We start from the raw sequence: 16,810 nt of genomic DNA, 5'->3' as shown, positions 1-16,810 counted from the left end.
CCTCCAGGGGACAGCTCAGTGCCAGTAGCTCTCCACTCAGTGGCTGTGGTGCTCACTGAGCACCCCATGAGGCAATGGGACCCCAGAGGGGTTAAATCATCCCCTGTAATGGGAATGGCATGGTGGTGGCACTGCAGTGTCCATCTGCAGCCTTCACAGGGACTCCTCAGCACTGTCAGCTCCCACACATGGCCTGTGGTGCTCTCTAAGCTCACTCTGAGGGGAACGGAATCCCCAAGGGCTAAAATCGTTCCCCTAAGGACTTAAATCAACTCCTCTGAGGTGTTAGAATGGTAGCAGTGCTGTGGCTCTCAGCTTCAGAACCCCACCTCAGTGCCAGCCACTTGCCACACACAGGCTGGGCCCACTCTGAGCAGAATGGGACCCAAAGGGGTTAAAATGGGTTCCCCAAGGAAAATGGTGTGGTGACAGTGCTGTGGTGCCTGGCTTTAGCCCTTCCAGAGCCCCTTTGGCTCCAGCAGCTCTCCACATGCAGGCTCAGCACTCTCTGGGCTCCCCAAGGGCTTAAATCAGTCCCCTTAAGGGGGATGGAGTGGTGGCACTGTGCTGTAGCCTCCCTCCAAGGAACACCTCAGTGCTGGCAGCTCCCACACACTGGCTGTGGTGCTCACCGAGCCCCCCATGAGGAAATGGGACCCCCAGGGGTTAAAGTGCGGTCCCCAAGGAGATGACTGTGCTGGCATCTCCCCACACACAGGCACTCACTGAGACCATGAAGGGAGAGGACCCTGAGGGTTAAATCAGCCTCCCTAAGGGAAGTAGGGTGGTGGCATCATTGTGGATCCCAGCTGCATCCTGTGAGGCAGCTGCCGCTCCAGCCCCTGTCCTTGTGGGAATGGGCTTATCCCTGTGGAACAAGCACTTGACACTTAGTGTTTGGTGCTGCTGCTCCAGCCAGGGATTCCTCACCTGTCAGAAAACATAAAGGTGTTTTTTTCATCTCTTACCCGGAAAAAGCAGAAAGCCCCTCACCCTTTTTGTGGCAGCGGAGGCAGTTCGGGGTTCAGACCTTCCTGCACGTCCTTTGCTCATCCTCTGCCTCTGGTGCCAGGCCTGGCTCTGCACTGGGCTGCAGCTTTGGATGGAGTGCTCACTGAAATCCCACCCAGCCTGTGCTGGGAGGAGAGATCTTAATGAAGAGTCGTATTTCCTTCTGTTTTTTTTTTTTTTTAATCCCAATTTGGTGATGAAAAGCCTCCCTGAGCTGGCCCAGGAATCCCTCCAGTGACACTGCAGAACAGACCCAGCCCTGACGTAGCAGGTATTTCTGCGGTCGAAGCATGAGCAATTCTGCCTAGAATAAATAGCTGGAACCCTCCCAAGACTCCTCAGATCCCCGGTCCAACTGAGCACCTCCTGCCCTGGGGGGTTTACCCTGACACCATGTGCCAGATTTTCTCCAGAACCCAGCTGACACTCCACCCCTGGGAGACTCTGCATGTTTCCAGTCACCTAAGGGATGGCTGGTCCCCTGATGTGCCCTGGGGAGGCTGGCAGAGCCTGACCTGGGGGGAATCTGAGGTTGATGTGCCCATAGAGCAGAGGAACAAAGGGAGCAGGTTGGAGAAGAGTTTTATTGGGAGATCCTGGACATAATAAATAAGGGTTACACTGGGAGATGATAGTGAGGGACTGGGGTCACACTGTGCTCCATGGGGGCTGGAACCACTTCTGCCCTTCCGAGTAGGACACCACCCTGCATCCCATCTGCTCCATCCTGCTCCTTCCGCCCAGCAGGAAAGCCAGCCCGAGCGTCGCTGCCTACTGCCCCTTTTGGGATCAGGGCAGGGAATAACCTGGCAGAAATGGGGGCAAGGGAGTGTTTTCGGGAGCAGCATGGGGCAGAAGGGGTGGGAGGGCAGGGATGAGCAGGTCCAGCTGTCACTGTGCCAGGGCCTGAATGATGTCCTTCACCAGCATGGTACCAATGACCATCTTCTCACTGTTGATGGTCAGCTGGGCCGTGGAGCCCTCCCGCCGCTCCAGGGTGATGAGCACCAGGCTCCCGCTCGTCACTGTCTTGGCCGCAAACCTGTTGGGTGGTGAACACAGGGCTTCAAGGCAAGCTGTCCCTTGTCACCCTCTGGTGCCATGAGATGCTCTGGTGGGGACAGGCATGTGCCACCCATGGCCACTGTCACATTTGGGTTCATGCAGGCTCCTTGTCCTAAAGGAAGCCCTGAGTGTCCCCGCTGTGATTCGGGTGGGAACAGAGAGGTGACAGTTCCTGCCTGATCCAGGTATGGGGGTCCAGCTACCTGTACTCATTGCTGGCACCGCAGGGCACGCGGCCCACGTTGGCAGCCGAGGTCACTTGCTGGACGATGGTGTGGTCACTTTGGCATTTCTCAGGCAGCATCAGCTTCTCTGTGATCTCACTCATGCCCATCAACTTCCCTAGAGCAGGTAACAGAGGCATCTGCCTGTCTCTGGCCACACACCCTGCTGGGCATGGCTTTGACATGCCCAAAACAAGCCCCTCTAGCTCCCTGTGTTCAGGCTCCCCATGACATCCTGAGCTGGCTGCTCTGCTTGCTCTTGGTTCAGGATTCAGTGGATTTGGGAAAATCCTTCATAACTCTTCCTGGGCTCATCCCCATGTCCCTGCCTGGTGGCAGCAGCCACGGCCCTGGGGATGGGCTCCTCTGAAGAGTGGCAGCAATGGGGGCTGGGTGCTGCAGGGCACCAAGCACCCCCCACTAAACACAGCCCCCATCCATGGGGTCAGGGTGGGGATGTGCTGATGCAGAAGCATGGGGATACAGGGTATCACTCACCAGACACGGTTCTGGGAGCGCCAGGGATGGCATGAGCCCTTGACGCTTTGTGGGGACCCAACAAGGCCACCTTGGCACCAGGATGGTCACTCCAGCCCACAGGCTGGGAGTGCGGGAGGGGGTCAGGGGAGCAGAGCTAGTCTAGGGGCCAGCCGAGCTGCCACTTACCCTCACCCGGCCGTGCCAGGTGCTCTAGGGCCACGGCGAGGGCGGCAGAGGGGACAAAATTGGGGTTGAATGTCAGTGGTAGGTGCCCGTGTAGCACCCTGGCCCCATCCCTGGCCCCACTCACCTTGCTCCTTCTTGAACTCATTCTCGCTCATGAAGACCGGGGCCATGAGCTCCCCCACAGGTGGCTGGATGGAGACGTAGAACTGGCGTGTGTGGGTGCTGGGGAGACAGGCAGGTGAGAAGGGCACATGCCCAGAATATGTCCCCTCTCCATGTCCTGCTTCCCGTCCCTGCCCTGGGCAGGGCTGACCGGGAGAAACTGGCACAAAAAGGCTCAGGGATGGGGGGAACCTCTTAGGCTGAACCTGGAGCTGCTGCTGCCTCCTCCTCCCATGCAGGGAGGCCTGTGCTTATCCTGCTGTCCCCCAACCACCCCATGCCCATCTGAGTGTCTCCTCTTCCCTGGAAGGACTCTGGTGCCTGTCCTGCTGTCCTCCACCCACTGGGATACCCTCTGCCCTGTTTCTGCTGTCCCCTGTCCCCTGCTATGTGGAGGGATGTTAATACCTATCCCATTTTCCCTGTCTTTGGAGCACCTGATGCCCTGATCCCTGGGGACACTCATCCTGCCCTGCCCGGTGCCAGATGCTCACCACAGCTGGAAGTTTGCCGCCTGGGTGGAGTCACAGAAGTCGATGCCCATCACCACGCTGGCTGTGTCCCCTGGTGCCAGGCGCTCTGAAACCACAGGGCTGCCACTACATCCCACATTCCCACCCAACCCCTGTCCCCATTCTCCCACAGCATCACGGCCATGCCGTGCCATGCTATACCGATCTCAGGGAACTCCTGTATCCGCATGCCAGATAGTGGCTTGGGTTCATTGACTCGCAGGTTCTTCACCTCGGTGTCGGTGTTGTTTGAGATCTGGATCTGGACGGCCACCATGTGGGGGTCTCCCGGGAAGGGCCGGCGGCTGAAGCAGTACTCAACTGCAAGCCCCTCGCCTGCCATGCGGTGCAGCAGCTCGTAGGTCTTCACTGCACTGAAGGCTGGGCTCAGCAGCTGCACCCGGGGACAGCGGCGGCTGCTGAGGGCTCCCTGCAACCCCTGTGGGTGGCAGAGGGCCCAGGAGCCCCCACAGGTGACAGGGGGCCTGAGACCTCCCCAGGGAGGGCATGGGGGACACTTACGGTGGGTGTCAGGGAGGTGTCGGTGAGGGTGAGGCCCTCCAGGTCAGTCACCAGGCTGGTGGAGATGATGCTGCTGGAGGGGATGGGCTGAGGAGGAGGAGGAGTGACTGCAGGGTGGGGAGAGGGGAGGAAAGGGTTAACAGAGCTCACAGCCCCATGGGGACAGCCACACAGGGACAGTTCTAGTGGCTCAGCTCCATGGGGACAATGGCATGGGGACAGCCCTGGTGGCACAGCTCCATGGGAACACCCACATGGGGACAGACATGGTGGCACATTGCCATGGGGACAACTCCATGGGGGCAGCCATGTGGGGATAGCCCTGGTGGCATAGCCCCATGGCGTAGGAGCCACACAAGGACAGCCCAGTGGCACAGCTCCATTGGTGTAGGAGCCCTGTAGGCTGTCCTTGTGCACAGCCACACAGGGACAATGCAATAGGCACAGCCACCTGTCCCACAGCCATCCTCTGGGGACAAGGACCCCTCACCACACCTGTCCTTGTCCCTCTGCAGCTCCCAAAGGACCCGTGGAGTCCTGATCGCGCTGGGATGAGTGCTCATGCCTCAGTTTCCCCAGCACTACCACTACGGCCATTTGCATATTCCAGACAGCCACTCACAGTCATCCAGGTCAAGCAAGGAGATCTCCTTGGAGCTGGCCTTGCTGCTGGGGGGCTGCAGGGGGGCAGAGATGGGGTGTTCAATAGGGGGTCCAGGTATCCCTGTGCAGCCCCCCATCGCAGCCCATCTCAGCCCTCACCGCCTTCCTCTGCTTGGCCTCTGCCTCGGAGCCCGAGTCGGAGCCAGAGGAGCTGCTCTCGGAGGTGCTGGCCTCCTCTGATGAGGTTTCAGCACGGCCCTTCCTCCCTTGTGGGGCCTTCTTCTTGCCCTTCTTTGCCCCTTCTTCCTCCTCCTCTTCCTCGCTGGGGCTGCAGGGAGAGCCCAGTTCAGGGGGCTGGGGTGGGGGTTCTGCTAGGAGCACCCCCCTGCCTTCCCAGGGCATACCTGCCTGCGCTCCCTGAGACTGCCTTATGGGAACCGTCCTTGTCCTTCCTCTTTGGCCTCTTCTCCTCCTCCTCCTCCTCCTTGTCCTCTGACTGCTCCCTGCTGTCTTCCTCCTCTTCCTCCTCCTCAGTGTCAGAGCTGGAGCTGCCAGAGCTGCTACTGGTGCTGTGCTCTTCACTGCCGGACTCAGGCTCTGTGGGGGTACAGCTCAGCCCTGCTGCTGTCCCGCCACATTCCCACATCTCCCACTTCATCCCACTACATCCTTAATACTCTCACAGCCTCCCCACTCCTGCTGCTACCTCTCCACTGCATCCTCCCACTGCATCCCTGCATAGTCCCACTGCATTCCCACTGCCCACCACTGCATCCCTCCACATCTCCTGCCATGTCCCTCCCATGATGGGGTGTCCCCAGTCATGTCTTGTGTCCAATGCCCCACTATTGTGGCACCTGCCTGATGGCCACAGTGACCACTGCCCAATGTCTCATGCCATCAGGTCCTCACCACTGTCTGCCGACTCTGTGGGCCCCGATTCTCCCTCTGAGTCAGAGTAGAAAGGCTTCTCCACCTTCTCCTTTCTCTTCTCCCGGCTGGTGCACTTGGTCCACTCAGGAACCTGCTGGCACAGGGTTGATGGAGCAGGGCCATCACCCATGACTGGGGGATCCAAACAGCCACCCTTGTCCCCCCATCCCCAAGCAGATGTATGAGCTCTAGAGAGGGAATGGGGGCAGGTGAGCAGTACCTGGGCACCTTATGAGGCTCTTCCAAGACCTTGAGTCAGTGTCCCCACCTTGGCCCCTCCTCCCCCATGCACCCAGGGTGCTCCACGCACCTCCACATTCCTCACGGAGGGGTCAGGGGCCTCGTCCGGCCAGTCCGGCAGCTCCTGGTAGCCCACAGCCTTAGCATTGAGCAGATGGGACAGGGAGCCCAGTTGGAAATGGTCCCGATCTACAACGAGGTGAGAGGAGGCAGCAACTCAGGGACAGCCATGCAACATTGTGGTGACAGCTCGCCCCATGCCAATGTGACCAGGGATGGGTACCTTTGAAGGAAGACTCCAAGATGGGAGCTGGTTTTTGGGCCAGGAAGAGCTTCTTGGCATACTTGTTCAGGGCCCCGCTCTTCTCGGTGGGCACGATGAGCTGGCGGATGAAGCGAGCCCGGTCACGGATGTCATAATTCTGGTCGTATTTGGCCAAGTTGAGGACGTATTGGGTCAGCAGCTTGCTCTGTGGCAGAGAACATGCTCAGGGCTGGTGTTTCCCTCCCTGACAGGGAAACTGAGGCACACCCTAGGATCACATCCCCAGTACCTGCTTGGAGTTGGTCAGATAGAGCTTAGCCGCCAGATTGATGACTTGCAGCTTGACGATGTCCTCCTCGTTGGTGAAGGACTTGGCCATCTTGCGCAGCACATCAGGCGCAATCTTGGGCACGTGCTCGCAGTACTCACCGATGAGCCACAGGATGCTGGCCCGTGCCATTGGCACCTGTGAAATGCCCTCGGACATGTGGCACTGCTGCCATCCCCTGCTCCTGTGGGTCAGCAACAACCCAACCAACCTGGATGTTGTCAGTGAGCTTGGCCATGTGCTTGATGATCTCACTGTGCTGGGCCGGCTGCATCTGCAGCAGCTTTTTGATGACCACCACAGATTCGGCCACCACCAGTTCTGTGGGCAGAGTCCCAGCCTCAGTTGGGAGAGTGATGGAGTTCCCATTTCACCCCTGCCGTGTGTACTCACCATCCCTGTTGGAGAGGAGCTGGACCAGGCCATTGAGGCAGGTGTCCCGCACCTTCCCGATGTTGGTGGCACAGCGCCCAATGGCTTGGATGGTGGCTGCCACAAAGTCCTTGTCCATGCTGCGGATGTAGGTCTGCACAGGCATGGAGGGCATACATGAATTTCACCCATGTGCCAGTGCTGGACATCCCCCCTGGCAGTGGTTGCACATTGCACTGGAACCGCTGAGGGGGTTGGTATGGCCTCAGCCCACTCCTCCTTGAGGGGCTCTCCTCTTCCCCCTCCATGGTGGTGGTTTGGCACCAAGAGCCATGCCAGGGTGGCAGCCTGAGTATGGCCCTGGCATACCTGGAACTCTCGCAGGATGGTGGAGATGTTGGTCTCGTTGGCCAGGTTGGTGAGGACCTCCAGCTGTGGGAAAGAGGAAGACATGGGCAGCATAGGGGCATGGTGACAGGTCATGGGGGCCTCGATGTCCTCCTGTCCTGTCCTGTGTGAGGACAGCTGACACAAAGAAAGGGTTCCATGAAACCCCAAACTGAACCCTGATAGGTTCTGCCAAGTGTTTCCAGCTCACCTTGAGAATCTTGATTTGTGTGGGGTCCGTGGAGCGGATGTAGAAACTTTTCAGATAGGGCTCAAACATCCCCTGCATGCACAGCCAGAGACATTAGTGTCATCTCTGTCCCCCCCACACCTTGCCAAGGCCACCTCCAGGCTCTGGTGACCTTGCTGGCTAATCCTCATCTTGCCCCAGAGTCAACAGGGCAAACTCTTCCCACACCAAGTCTGAGACTCACCCGCCGCTTGATGGACATGGTGGCCACATTCTGCAGCACAACATACTGCACCTCACTGTGGGGACAAAGAGGGGACCATGATCAGTGGGGCAGGGCCAGACACCCTCAGCAAGTCCCTGTGAATACGGGCCAGGACCCACCACCAGGCTGGTGCCACCAAGATGCTGTCACCCCATGTCTGGACTGGGCCAGCCTAAAAAGGCCTCCAACCTGATCTCCCTCCAGGGATTGGCTTTTTGGGGGTCTCTCACAGGGTCTTGGAGCTCCCCATGGGTTCCAACAACTGGAGTGGAGGGGTAGGACACCACCACAACCAGGTGCGACAGACCTGTGACTCCGCAGGAGCCGTACCAGCGCCTTGGCAATGACTCCAACCTCTGCCTTGGGTGCCAGGTGGAAGTAGAGCTGTGCCACAGCCATCACCACCTATGGACAGACACCCAAGTGTCACCTGGTGGGAATGGGGGACATCCTGAGGAATGGCTGTGTCCCCCAGTCCCACTCTCAGCACTTGGATGTAGCCTAACCCTGAGGACACTCATCCCTGGGTGTCCCTCCAGCACCCCAGTGAGTCCTTGGCCTTGGGGACATCATAAGCCCAGGCTGATGGACACCACCAGTGGCCCTGGGGGATGAACAGGGTGCGAGCGAGGGTCTCACCGCGGCATTGCGGCTCTGCAGCAGGGGCTTGGTGTTGCGCAGGAGCAGGCGGTGGTCGGGGTCCATGACATAGGGCTTGCGCTTGGCCAACGAGGCTGCCTCTGCCTTGGCATCCTTGGCATCCTCCTCCTCAGAGCCATAGAAAGCCTTCTCAGTGTTCTCCTCCAGCAAGGACTCCTGCTGGCAGGTGGGACCCTTTGCATCCCCAAGAACTCTCCCCCTTCACCCCACCTCCCTAGGAGCTCCCAGGACACCCCAGGGCATCCTGTGCTCCTGAACTCACGTTCTGGTTGGGGCTGAGGAACTGGGTGCGGGCGTAGCGGGTCAGCATGTTGATGATGACCACCTGCCCCCACTCCTCCACATCGATGAGCAGGTTGCAGAGCTTGCGGTAGTTCTTGTGGATGAGGTCTATGCGCTCTGGGCATACCTCCTCAAATGCCATCACCACGCTGCCAGCCACCAGCTACAGAGGGAAAGCCCAGGGTGACTCACTGGAGTGGTGGCTTCATCAACAAGATGCTGGTCTGGTGGGGATGGTGGCATCTCCATGAAGGTGCTGGTTTGGTGGGCAACCCCTTTTAGGGATGCCAGCTCAGTGGAGTTGATGAATTCCCCATGAGGATATTGGCCCAGTAGGGACAGCAGCATTCCCACAAGGATGCCAGCTCTCCAGGGATGGCTCCATCCCCACAAGGACACAAATTTGGTGGGAACATCTGCATTCCTGTGAGGATGCTGGATGGGTGGGGACAGTGGCATCCCCATGAGGATTCTGTCTTGCTAGGGACATTGACATCCCCACAGAGATGTTGGCTTGGGAGATGGCTGCATCCCTTCATGGATGCTGGATCAGTGAGACAACTGACAGCCCTGTGGGGATGGCTGCATCCCCAAGACAACACAAATTTGGTGGGAACATCTCCATCCCCATGGGGACACCAGGCCAGTGATGTTCCCAGATTTGGAGGTGGGGGAGACACAGGACCCTGCTCACCGTGGTCTTGTCCGCCAGCAGCTTCTCAATAACTTCAATGAGCTGGTCCTTCTGGTCTGAGTCAAGGCTGTGAGGGAGGAGCAGGGCAGGTGATGCTGGACCAAACTCCTCCCCATCCCTGCCTGTACCAAGTAGCCAAGACCCTTATTGGTATACCCAAAATTTAGCAGCTGATTCCCCCCATTACCTGTACAGCTTGGGGATGGCATGGGCGGCTGTCTTGCGCACGTATGGGGACATGTCTGAGGCAGCCTCCTTGATCGCCAACATCATGATGGGCACGATTATGGGCACACGGATGCTGGACAGAACCCGCAGGGCACTGGCGCGGATCAGCTGGTTGGGGTCCTGTGAGGACACGTGGGGGGCTGCAGTGCTGCTGTGGGAGGCTCAGTGCTCCTCCAGACCTTCCCTGGGTCCTCAAACCAGCCCACCTTGAGTCCTCGCTGGAAGGTGGAGATGGAGAGCAGGGCCAGATCCTGCTGCTCCTCTGCGTAGCGCACCAGGTACACGTACACCAGCTTCTTCACCTGCAGAGTGAAGGTGCCACCTCAGAGCCCCCCCAAACTCCCGCCAATCCCCAAAAACAGGGAAAATGACAGACCCCGAGATGGCACCAGGGCCACCCAAGATCTTCCTCACCTCAATGTTCTTGCAGGCAACATTTTTCACCACAGCTGGGAAGAGATCAGAGGCATTTTTACCACGGGCAATCATCTAGGGGCAAAAGAGGTGGTGTGACAGTGGGCAGCTGGCACAACATGACACAGCTCAGCATGAGCAGTGGTCCCCACCAGTGACAACACCCACCGCCACAATCCTCTTCATGGCCTCCAGCTTGAGTGAGTCCTTGTTGCTGTCAAGCATCTCCTTGAGGTCATCATGCCTGAAACACAGCAGGGGAAAAAAATTTCCATTTTCACCTGTTTTTAGTCTTTTTTTTTTTTTTCTGTTCCCAGCCTGCCATCAGGCCGGCAACCCAACCCTTCATTGTGAAATATTTATGGGGACAGGAGTTGGGTTACAGCCAGGTGAAAAAGGAACCGGAGGGACTGGCATGGTGCTAGCACCCAGTGCCATCCTCATCCCAGGCACAGGGACAAGAACCCCATCCCATTCTGGCTGTGGTTGTCACCCTACATTGTCCCTAAACCACAGGAGCCCATCACCAGCTCCATCCTGGCTTGGCTGAGTGTCCCTTGTCCCCTCATGGACACAATGCCATGGATGTGCCAGCACACCTCGATGCAAAGCCGGTCCCCGGTCCCCTCCCTGGACTGGGAAAATGCCAACAGTCTTTTCTAAAGTTGCCACCACTGTCCTCTTTTCTAAGGGACACTGTGTTCCCCCCCTAAACTGGGGGCGCCTGCAAGGCTGCAGCAACTGAGGGTGACACCTGTGGGATGATGCTCGTCCAGAGCCACCATCACCAGAGGGTCCTGGGGGTGCTCCTTGGGGGAGTCTTACCGCGGCGGTGGCCCGGTGCCAGTGTCCACTGCAGGCTTGGTGCCGGCGAGTGGCCGCAGCTCATCAGCTTGCAGGGCGCTGTAGCAGGTGGGTTGTCCAGCCTCGGTGGCCAGCACCGGGCTTGTCACCTCCTCGGCCACATCACCACCCTCTGATGTTTTCGGCCAGCCAGCTGGCCCCACTGGTAGCTGCCGCAGCAGCTTCTGCACTGGCGGCAAGGACATCATAGCTTGAGTGGCGGTAGTGGCCCTGGGATGGTGACAGGGCTGTGGCCCCGCTCCTCTGCCCAGCACAGTGGGCTGAAACCTGATGCCGTTGTTGGGGTTGGGTTGCAGCCTAGATCAGGACTGCTGCCGTTCCCAGTGGATGAGGTGAACTTGGGATGTTACGTCCAAAGTGACATCTGACCTGCAGTTGGGACTTGGGGACACTGAAGGAAGCTCCTTCCCCAGAGCCGAGTGGCTCAGTCCTGGGCAGAGAATGCATATCGTGATGGGACACCCTACCTGGGTGGTAGGATGGCATGATAGAGCACCTGTGGGTGTCCAGCCTCGGTGGTGGGCTCACTCTTGGTGCATTTGTCTTGCCCCATGTGCCATGGATGCTATGGATGGCTCACAAGAGTGGTGACAGACCTGGTGTGGCTCTGGCGAAGGGCAGCAGGCTGATGATAGTGACAGTGATGGGTGTGTGGGACACTCTGGGTCAGGGGACACTGCCATGAGGACAGTGACACTGCCAGAGTGGGAGGCACTGATGGCAGATCACTGAGGTAACCTGGACAGATGGGGGACACAGCCAGGGTGTCAGGGCTGGGGGATGCTGCCAGAGTGGGGGACACTTCTAGAGGGGTCAGGGGACACTGGCAGACATGGGAGCAGGGGAGCACTTCCAGGCTGGGAGACATTGCCAAGGAGGGGTCAGAGAGGAGATTTGGGCAAACTGGGGAACACTGCCAGGGGCTCATGGCAGGGACACACACTCTGACATGGGGACACTGCCAGTGGGCCATGGATAGAGGGCACTGCCAAACTGGAGGACACTGCCAGCAGATCAGGGCTGGGGGAAATTGTCACACTGGGGGACACAGCCAGGGGTAGGGAGTGTTACACTGCCACGCAGGGGCAGGGACACTAGCAAGGGGTCAGGAATGGGGGGGACACTGTGAGATGAGGATACTGCTAACAGGTCATGGATGGAGGGCACATCCAGAGTGGGGGACAGTGCCAGGGGCTCAGGACTGGGTGGCCACTGTCATAGTGGGGGTTATCAGAGAGAAGGGGGCACTGCCAGGGGTCCAGGGAAGGGGGGACCCGGTGAGATGGGGACACTGCAGCACGTCACAGATCAGGGACACATCCAGAATGGGGGACACTCTGCAGCATTAGGGAGGAGTACAGGCAGAGGGGAGACTCCCAAACTGGGGACACTGCCAAGAGGTCAGGATGGGTACACATTTAAAGTGGGGGACACTGCCAGGGAATCAGGACCAGAGGAACACTGTCACATGTGGGGATACTACCACAGGAGCAGGGATGGATGGACAGTGCTGGACTGGGGGACTCAGCCAGGGGGTAAGAGAGCGTGATGCTGTCAGGCAGTGATGCAGTGATTTCCTGCTGGGGCAGCAGGGAGGGAGGGACACTGCCAGAGCGGGGAACACAGACACGGCAGGGAGGGCCAAGAGACATTCCTGCAGCTCCAGGAGCACACTCTCCCATTCCTCTTCACCCCTGCCCCCCCGCAGGAGCCTGTCCCACGCAGGGGTGACATTTCTCAGCACCCACCCCCCCACGCTGGGGACCTCCATGCGGTGGGGCAGGGGGTGTCGGCTCCGGGGAGTTCCCAGCGGATCCCGTGGTGGGAACACGCTGTCCGGGATGCCCCAGCCCGAGGGTGGGAGGTTCAAGGGGGATCCCGGCACATCTCCCCCAACCGCACCATCTCCAAAATCCCGCGGTGTTCTCACAAAACCCTCTCCGGCCTCTGCAACCTGCAATGACGGTGGCGGCGAAGTGACCTCATTCCCTGCCCCATCCCTGTCCCCATCCTCATCCTTATCCCTGTCCACACCCGCGTCACCATCCTCGTCCACATCCCAGTCCCTGTCCCCGTCCCCACGCCGGGGGCCGCTCCAGCCCCGGCTCGGGTACCACTTCCCCGCCGAGGATGGCGGCGAAGGCCTGCGGTGGCGGCCGCACGGGCAGGCTCGTCCTTGTCCCCTGTGCCCGCATTGTCCCCACCTCTTGTAGTCGGATGAGAAGATGCCGCCGCTGGCGGGGTCATGGCCGTACTCGGGCTCGCCCAGGCTGGAGGAGCCGCCCTTCTCCTCGCCGTAGGCCGGGCTGGCGGCCATGGCGGCGGGAGGGATGCGGGATGCGGGATGCGGGGGGGACGCGGGAACTGATGTCAGCGCGGGCGGGGACGGGCCCGGCCCGGGAACAGCGCCCGGGAAAAGCGCCCGGCTGCATCGACCCCCGCCACCATCGGGAACCCCGCCAGGCTCCCCGCACCTGCATCTGCCAGCGGAACACGGGGGATTTTAGGAGGAGCAGTGCTGGGGACATCGCTGTGATACGGGGCTGTCACCGAGCTCACAGCCGCACACGTACCAGTCCAGAATCATGAAAACCTATAGTTATAGCAACACACGTTATTGTGGATGATTATAATTAGACATATTTAAAATCTATTACATTGTAGTAAATAATGCTGTATGTTCGGATATTATGTATTATTACATCCTACTATATTACATATTATTATTTTATACATTTTTATTTTATATGTAATACTGTGTGCAGTATACGTAATATACATTTACCAACATATTACATATAATTTATATATTCTATGACATGCTGCATACTGTATACCATATATTGCATCTTATTACATTACATTATATTACAGATTGCATTAATTATGCACTACTATATATTTGCCATATTCAATCATACTATACATCTATTAAATATAATCCATAAACCATTCTACATTCTACAGTTTATATATTATATAATATACACTATGCTATACATATGTTATACTATGTTGTATTATATTGCAGATTATATTAATTCTATTATATACTATATAGTATATAGAATTTAATATAGTACATATTATCTACTGTATGATAAAATTCAATATTTTATGATCTATATTCTACAAGATAGTATATGTGATGTATGACATCTGAATTATATATATATATTAGGTATGGTATTAATTTATATTATTCATATAATAATTATTATATGAATTACTAATATAATAATAATACTACAGATGTTAAATACAAATATTTTTATAGATAAGACTATACATATTAAAATGTTTCAGATATATATTTTATATAATATATTACTATAAATTATATCTATTATATATTTTATATATCATCTATTATGAGATATTATTATAGTTGAGATTTTGTTTGTTTTTTGATTTTTCCCAGGTACTTTATACTACTGGCAGCTATTCCCACTATTATTTCTCCAGGCAACTGAGCAGCCACGAAGCTGGTGCAGATGGGGCAGCGCTCACCCCATCCCACAGGAGTGAGGCAGCGAGACAAAATGGCCATGGTTCAGGTAGCAGAATTGAAAAAACATCTAATTAATGGACAGCAATTAATCTTCAGCACAGTGACACACTCACTCCAGGCCTCCCAGGGACCCCAACCCTGCTTGGATCTCAGGCCTTCCCGCGGACCCTGCTGCTCTTTTGGAGACCCCAACCCTCAGGAGACGCAGAGAAGAGCCAGGCTCCACCTTCTTTCTCCCCCATAAACACTGATAAAATCCCACTGGACGTTTCCTTCTCCCTGCTGAACTATCCCTGCTCTTCCAGCTTCCCTTCCTATGGGAAATGCTCCAGACCCTTGGTGGCCCTTTGTTGTGTCTCTCCAGGACTGGATGCAGAGTTGACCTCTGGGCTACACCACCAGTCTCCAGCCAGACCTGTTCTAGCCTTTTCTGGCCCATTTTCAATCCAGCAGTCCAAGTAATATTCATTTTTATGCTCGGAATTAAATGCCAGCAGTGAAAGAGGCAGATGTTTGTCTCAGGAGGCCATGGGGAGCAAAGAGCAGCCTCCCCTTTTAAGATGTGTCAAGGTGGGACATCACTTGACAGCACCCCTGGGGTAAGTGAGAAAACAACAAACCAAACAGGGTTGGCACAGGGTTTCCATGTAACTGTTTATTGCCAGGATTGACAGGAGGATTGACAAATCACTGGTGTAGTTCTGGTCCCCAGGGGAGAATGCTCCAGCCCCGCTTTTTCCCCAGGAGCACCATCACCTCCCTCACTGCAGCGCTGGGGACACCTGGGAAAAAAGGTTTGGTGACACTTGGCTGGAGCAGGTGCCAAGGTGTCCCAGGGTGATGGCACCTGATCTGCTGGTGGCACCCACCATGGCACCAGCAAGGTGGCCCAGCCCCAGGAGGGCAAGGGCAAAGTGGATGCAGTTGCAGGTGATGATGTTGTACTCCACTGACTGGTCCATGGCTGCCCGGATCCGCCGCTGCAAGGCAGCCACGTCCAGCCCTCCCTTCCTCCGGAGCACCTTGGCCGGGCCCCGTGTCCGCAGGAGGTGGCTCTTGCCGTGCTTAGCCACGATGCCTGATGGTGACGTCCCTGAGCTGCCTGCAGGGCGAAGTGGACTCCATACCCTGTGTCCCTTCCATGGAGATGTCCCCACGCCATGACACCCCCTGGGGCTCACCTTCCAGGTGGATGATCTCCCCATCACCACAGTAGATGCCAGCGTGGGAGCCCCACCAGCCAGGGCCTCCGGAGGCCAGCGGGAAGAGGAAGAGGTCCCCAGGCTGGGGCTCAGCCACCCCATTGGGGACCATGCTGAAGTGTTGTCCCAGCAGCCCCTCGCAGAGGAAGAACCCTGCCGTGGTCACTGCCCCAGTCACTGCCTGGGGACCCAGCCGAGTTTCAGGGCCACAGGTGCCCTGGGGACACCGGCAGCATCACTGACCTGCTGGCTCATCCCACATTTTTGGTGGGTTAAGCACAGCTTGGGTCTCGGGTCTCCATGGATGGAAACCCTCTGGGAAGGGGCTGCCTCGTTTAAGTGCTGAAGCACCCATGGGTGCCGAGGAAAAGGAAGGGTGTGCAGGATTTGGCCCAGTTGTGCCAGGGGTGAGACAGGCAGTGCAGGGCACAGGTGCAATGCCAGCACTTACCTGCCTGGAGCTGCTCACCTGGAGGGACAAACACCTTGCATCAGCCCCAGTGGCACCTGTGTCATGGCTCAGTCCTGGCCTGGGCTGCTGCCACCCCCTGCCCAAGCGTCTGGCTGGGATTCTCATGCCAGCACCTCCAAACCTGACGTACCCAGGAGCCCAGCCAGTGCCAGGGCTGGAGGAACAGCCAGTCCGGAGCTTGAAGGGTCTGAAGGAGGGAGCTCATCTGTGGGGAAAGGGGGCAGGGCAAGACAGGGACCCGTCCCCTTCTGACACCCATCCCCTGCCACCACCCATCTCTGCCAGTGCACAGTCCGGCCCAGCCCAGCCTCCCAGGCCACATATCCCCCTTCCCCCCACCCAGACCCAGCACCAGGCAGGTCCCAGCTGTGGGGTCCAGGGGCACTGGGTATCATGGCAGAGGGGTGGGATCACCTGGATGCAGGTGTCCTTCCTGCTGGCTCCCCCTTTACCTGAGCGAGGAGATTCATCTGCAAGGAGAAAACACAATGTCCCGAGAGCTGGGGACAGGTACCCCGTACCTCGGGGACTTCTCAGTTCCCACAGTTGTGGTGACATGACCCTGCTGAAACCCAAGCTGCAGCCTCAGTGCTTGTTCTGTTCCCTGCTGCCTCACCTTGGGGTCACCTCCAATGTCCTCTCACTCCACTGTGTTTCCCAAGCTGCTGCTGCTCCAAAGGTGGCTGCGGGGCAGGACGTCAGCCCGCCCCGGCGAGCACCGCGGTGGCTCTTGGCACC

At 57.4% G+C, this 16,810-nt stretch overlaps 2 protein-coding genes across 11 annotated transcripts; both read right to left on the bottom strand.

The window, feature by feature from the left end:
- Positions 1-1,274: 1,274 nt before the first annotated feature.
- On the bottom strand, positions 1,275-13,225 carry AP3B2 (adaptor related protein complex 3 subunit beta 2). Of its 6 annotated transcripts, XM_058847268.1 has the most exons (27): positions 13,092-13,225; positions 10,192-10,267; positions 10,024-10,098; positions 9,816-9,911; positions 9,569-9,729; positions 9,382-9,448; positions 8,668-8,850; positions 8,385-8,561; positions 8,053-8,150; positions 7,725-7,779; positions 7,502-7,573; positions 7,273-7,335; positions 6,925-7,057; positions 6,743-6,852; positions 6,493-6,669; positions 6,222-6,408; positions 6,009-6,127; positions 5,678-5,789; positions 5,170-5,362; positions 4,925-5,093; positions 4,785-4,839; positions 4,163-4,269; positions 3,803-4,034; positions 3,623-3,707; positions 3,091-3,188; positions 2,280-2,418; positions 1,275-2,053 (listed from the first exon to the last, which is right to left on the bottom strand). In XM_058847268.1, the coding sequence occupies exons 1-27, from the start codon at positions 13,202-13,204 to the stop codon at positions 1,903-1,905; spliced, it is 3,303 nt and encodes a 1,100-aa protein (XP_058703251.1). In that variant the 5' UTR covers positions 13,205-13,225; the 3' UTR covers positions 1,275-1,902. The 6 variants fall into 6 exon arrangements, with proteins under 6 accessions (XP_058703251.1, XP_058703252.1, XP_058703255.1 ...); XM_058847269.1 differs by lacking the exon at positions 8,385-8,561; XM_058847270.1 differs by lacking the exons at positions 1,275-2,053; positions 2,280-2,418 and having other exon boundaries at positions 3,623-3,727.
- Positions 13,226-15,035: 1,810 nt separating this feature from the next.
- LOC131583131 (uncharacterized) lies at positions 15,036-16,810 on the bottom strand. Of its 5 annotated transcripts, none has more exons than XM_058846953.1 (7): positions 16,689-16,810; positions 16,525-16,542; positions 16,203-16,277; positions 16,052-16,069; positions 15,580-15,817; positions 15,268-15,500; positions 15,036-15,180 (listed from the first exon to the last, which is right to left on the bottom strand). In XM_058846953.1, the coding sequence occupies exons 2-7, from the start codon at positions 16,540-16,542 to the stop codon at positions 15,160-15,162; spliced, it is 603 nt and encodes a 200-aa protein (XP_058702936.1). In that variant the 5' UTR covers positions 16,689-16,810; the 3' UTR covers positions 15,036-15,159. The 5 variants fall into 5 exon arrangements, with proteins under 5 accessions (XP_058702936.1, XP_058702939.1, XP_058702937.1 ...); XM_058846956.1 differs by having other exon boundaries at positions 15,580-15,781; XM_058846954.1 differs by having other exon boundaries at positions 16,487-16,542; positions 16,689-16,764.

The sequence above is a fragment of the Poecile atricapillus genome, chromosome 11 (assembly GCF_030490865.1).
Source record: "Poecile atricapillus isolate bPoeAtr1 chromosome 11, bPoeAtr1.hap1, whole genome shotgun sequence".
NCBI lineage: Eukaryota > Metazoa > Chordata > Aves > Passeriformes > Paridae > Poecile > Poecile atricapillus.
This window is presented reverse-complemented; position numbering and strand designations above follow the sequence as displayed.

Excerpts from the sequence above, each read along its gene's own strand:
- AP3B2 (XM_058847268.1), bottom strand. The coding sequence starts at position 13,204 with ATGGCCGCCAGCCCGGCCTACGGCGAGGAGAAGGGCGGCTCCTCCAGC. Across the intron at positions 4,270-4,784 it reads CTTGCTTGACCTGGATGACT|TCACTCCTCCTCCTCCTCAG; the intron begins GTGAGTGGCTGT and ends CCCACCCTGCAG. Across the intron at positions 2,419-3,090 it reads TGAGTTCAAGAAGGAGCAAG|GGAAGTTGATGGGCATGAGT; the intron begins GTGAGTGGGGCC and ends TACCTGCTCTAG.
- LOC131583131 (XM_058846953.1), bottom strand. Across the intron at positions 15,501-15,579 it reads GGAGATCATCCACCTGGAAG|GCAGCTCAGGGACGTCACCA; the intron begins GTGAGCCCCAGG and ends TTCGCCCTGCAG. Across the intron at positions 15,181-15,267 it reads GCCACCTTGCTGGTGCCATG|GTGTCCCCAGCGCTGCAGTG; the intron begins GTGGGTGCCACC and ends CTTTTTTCCCAG.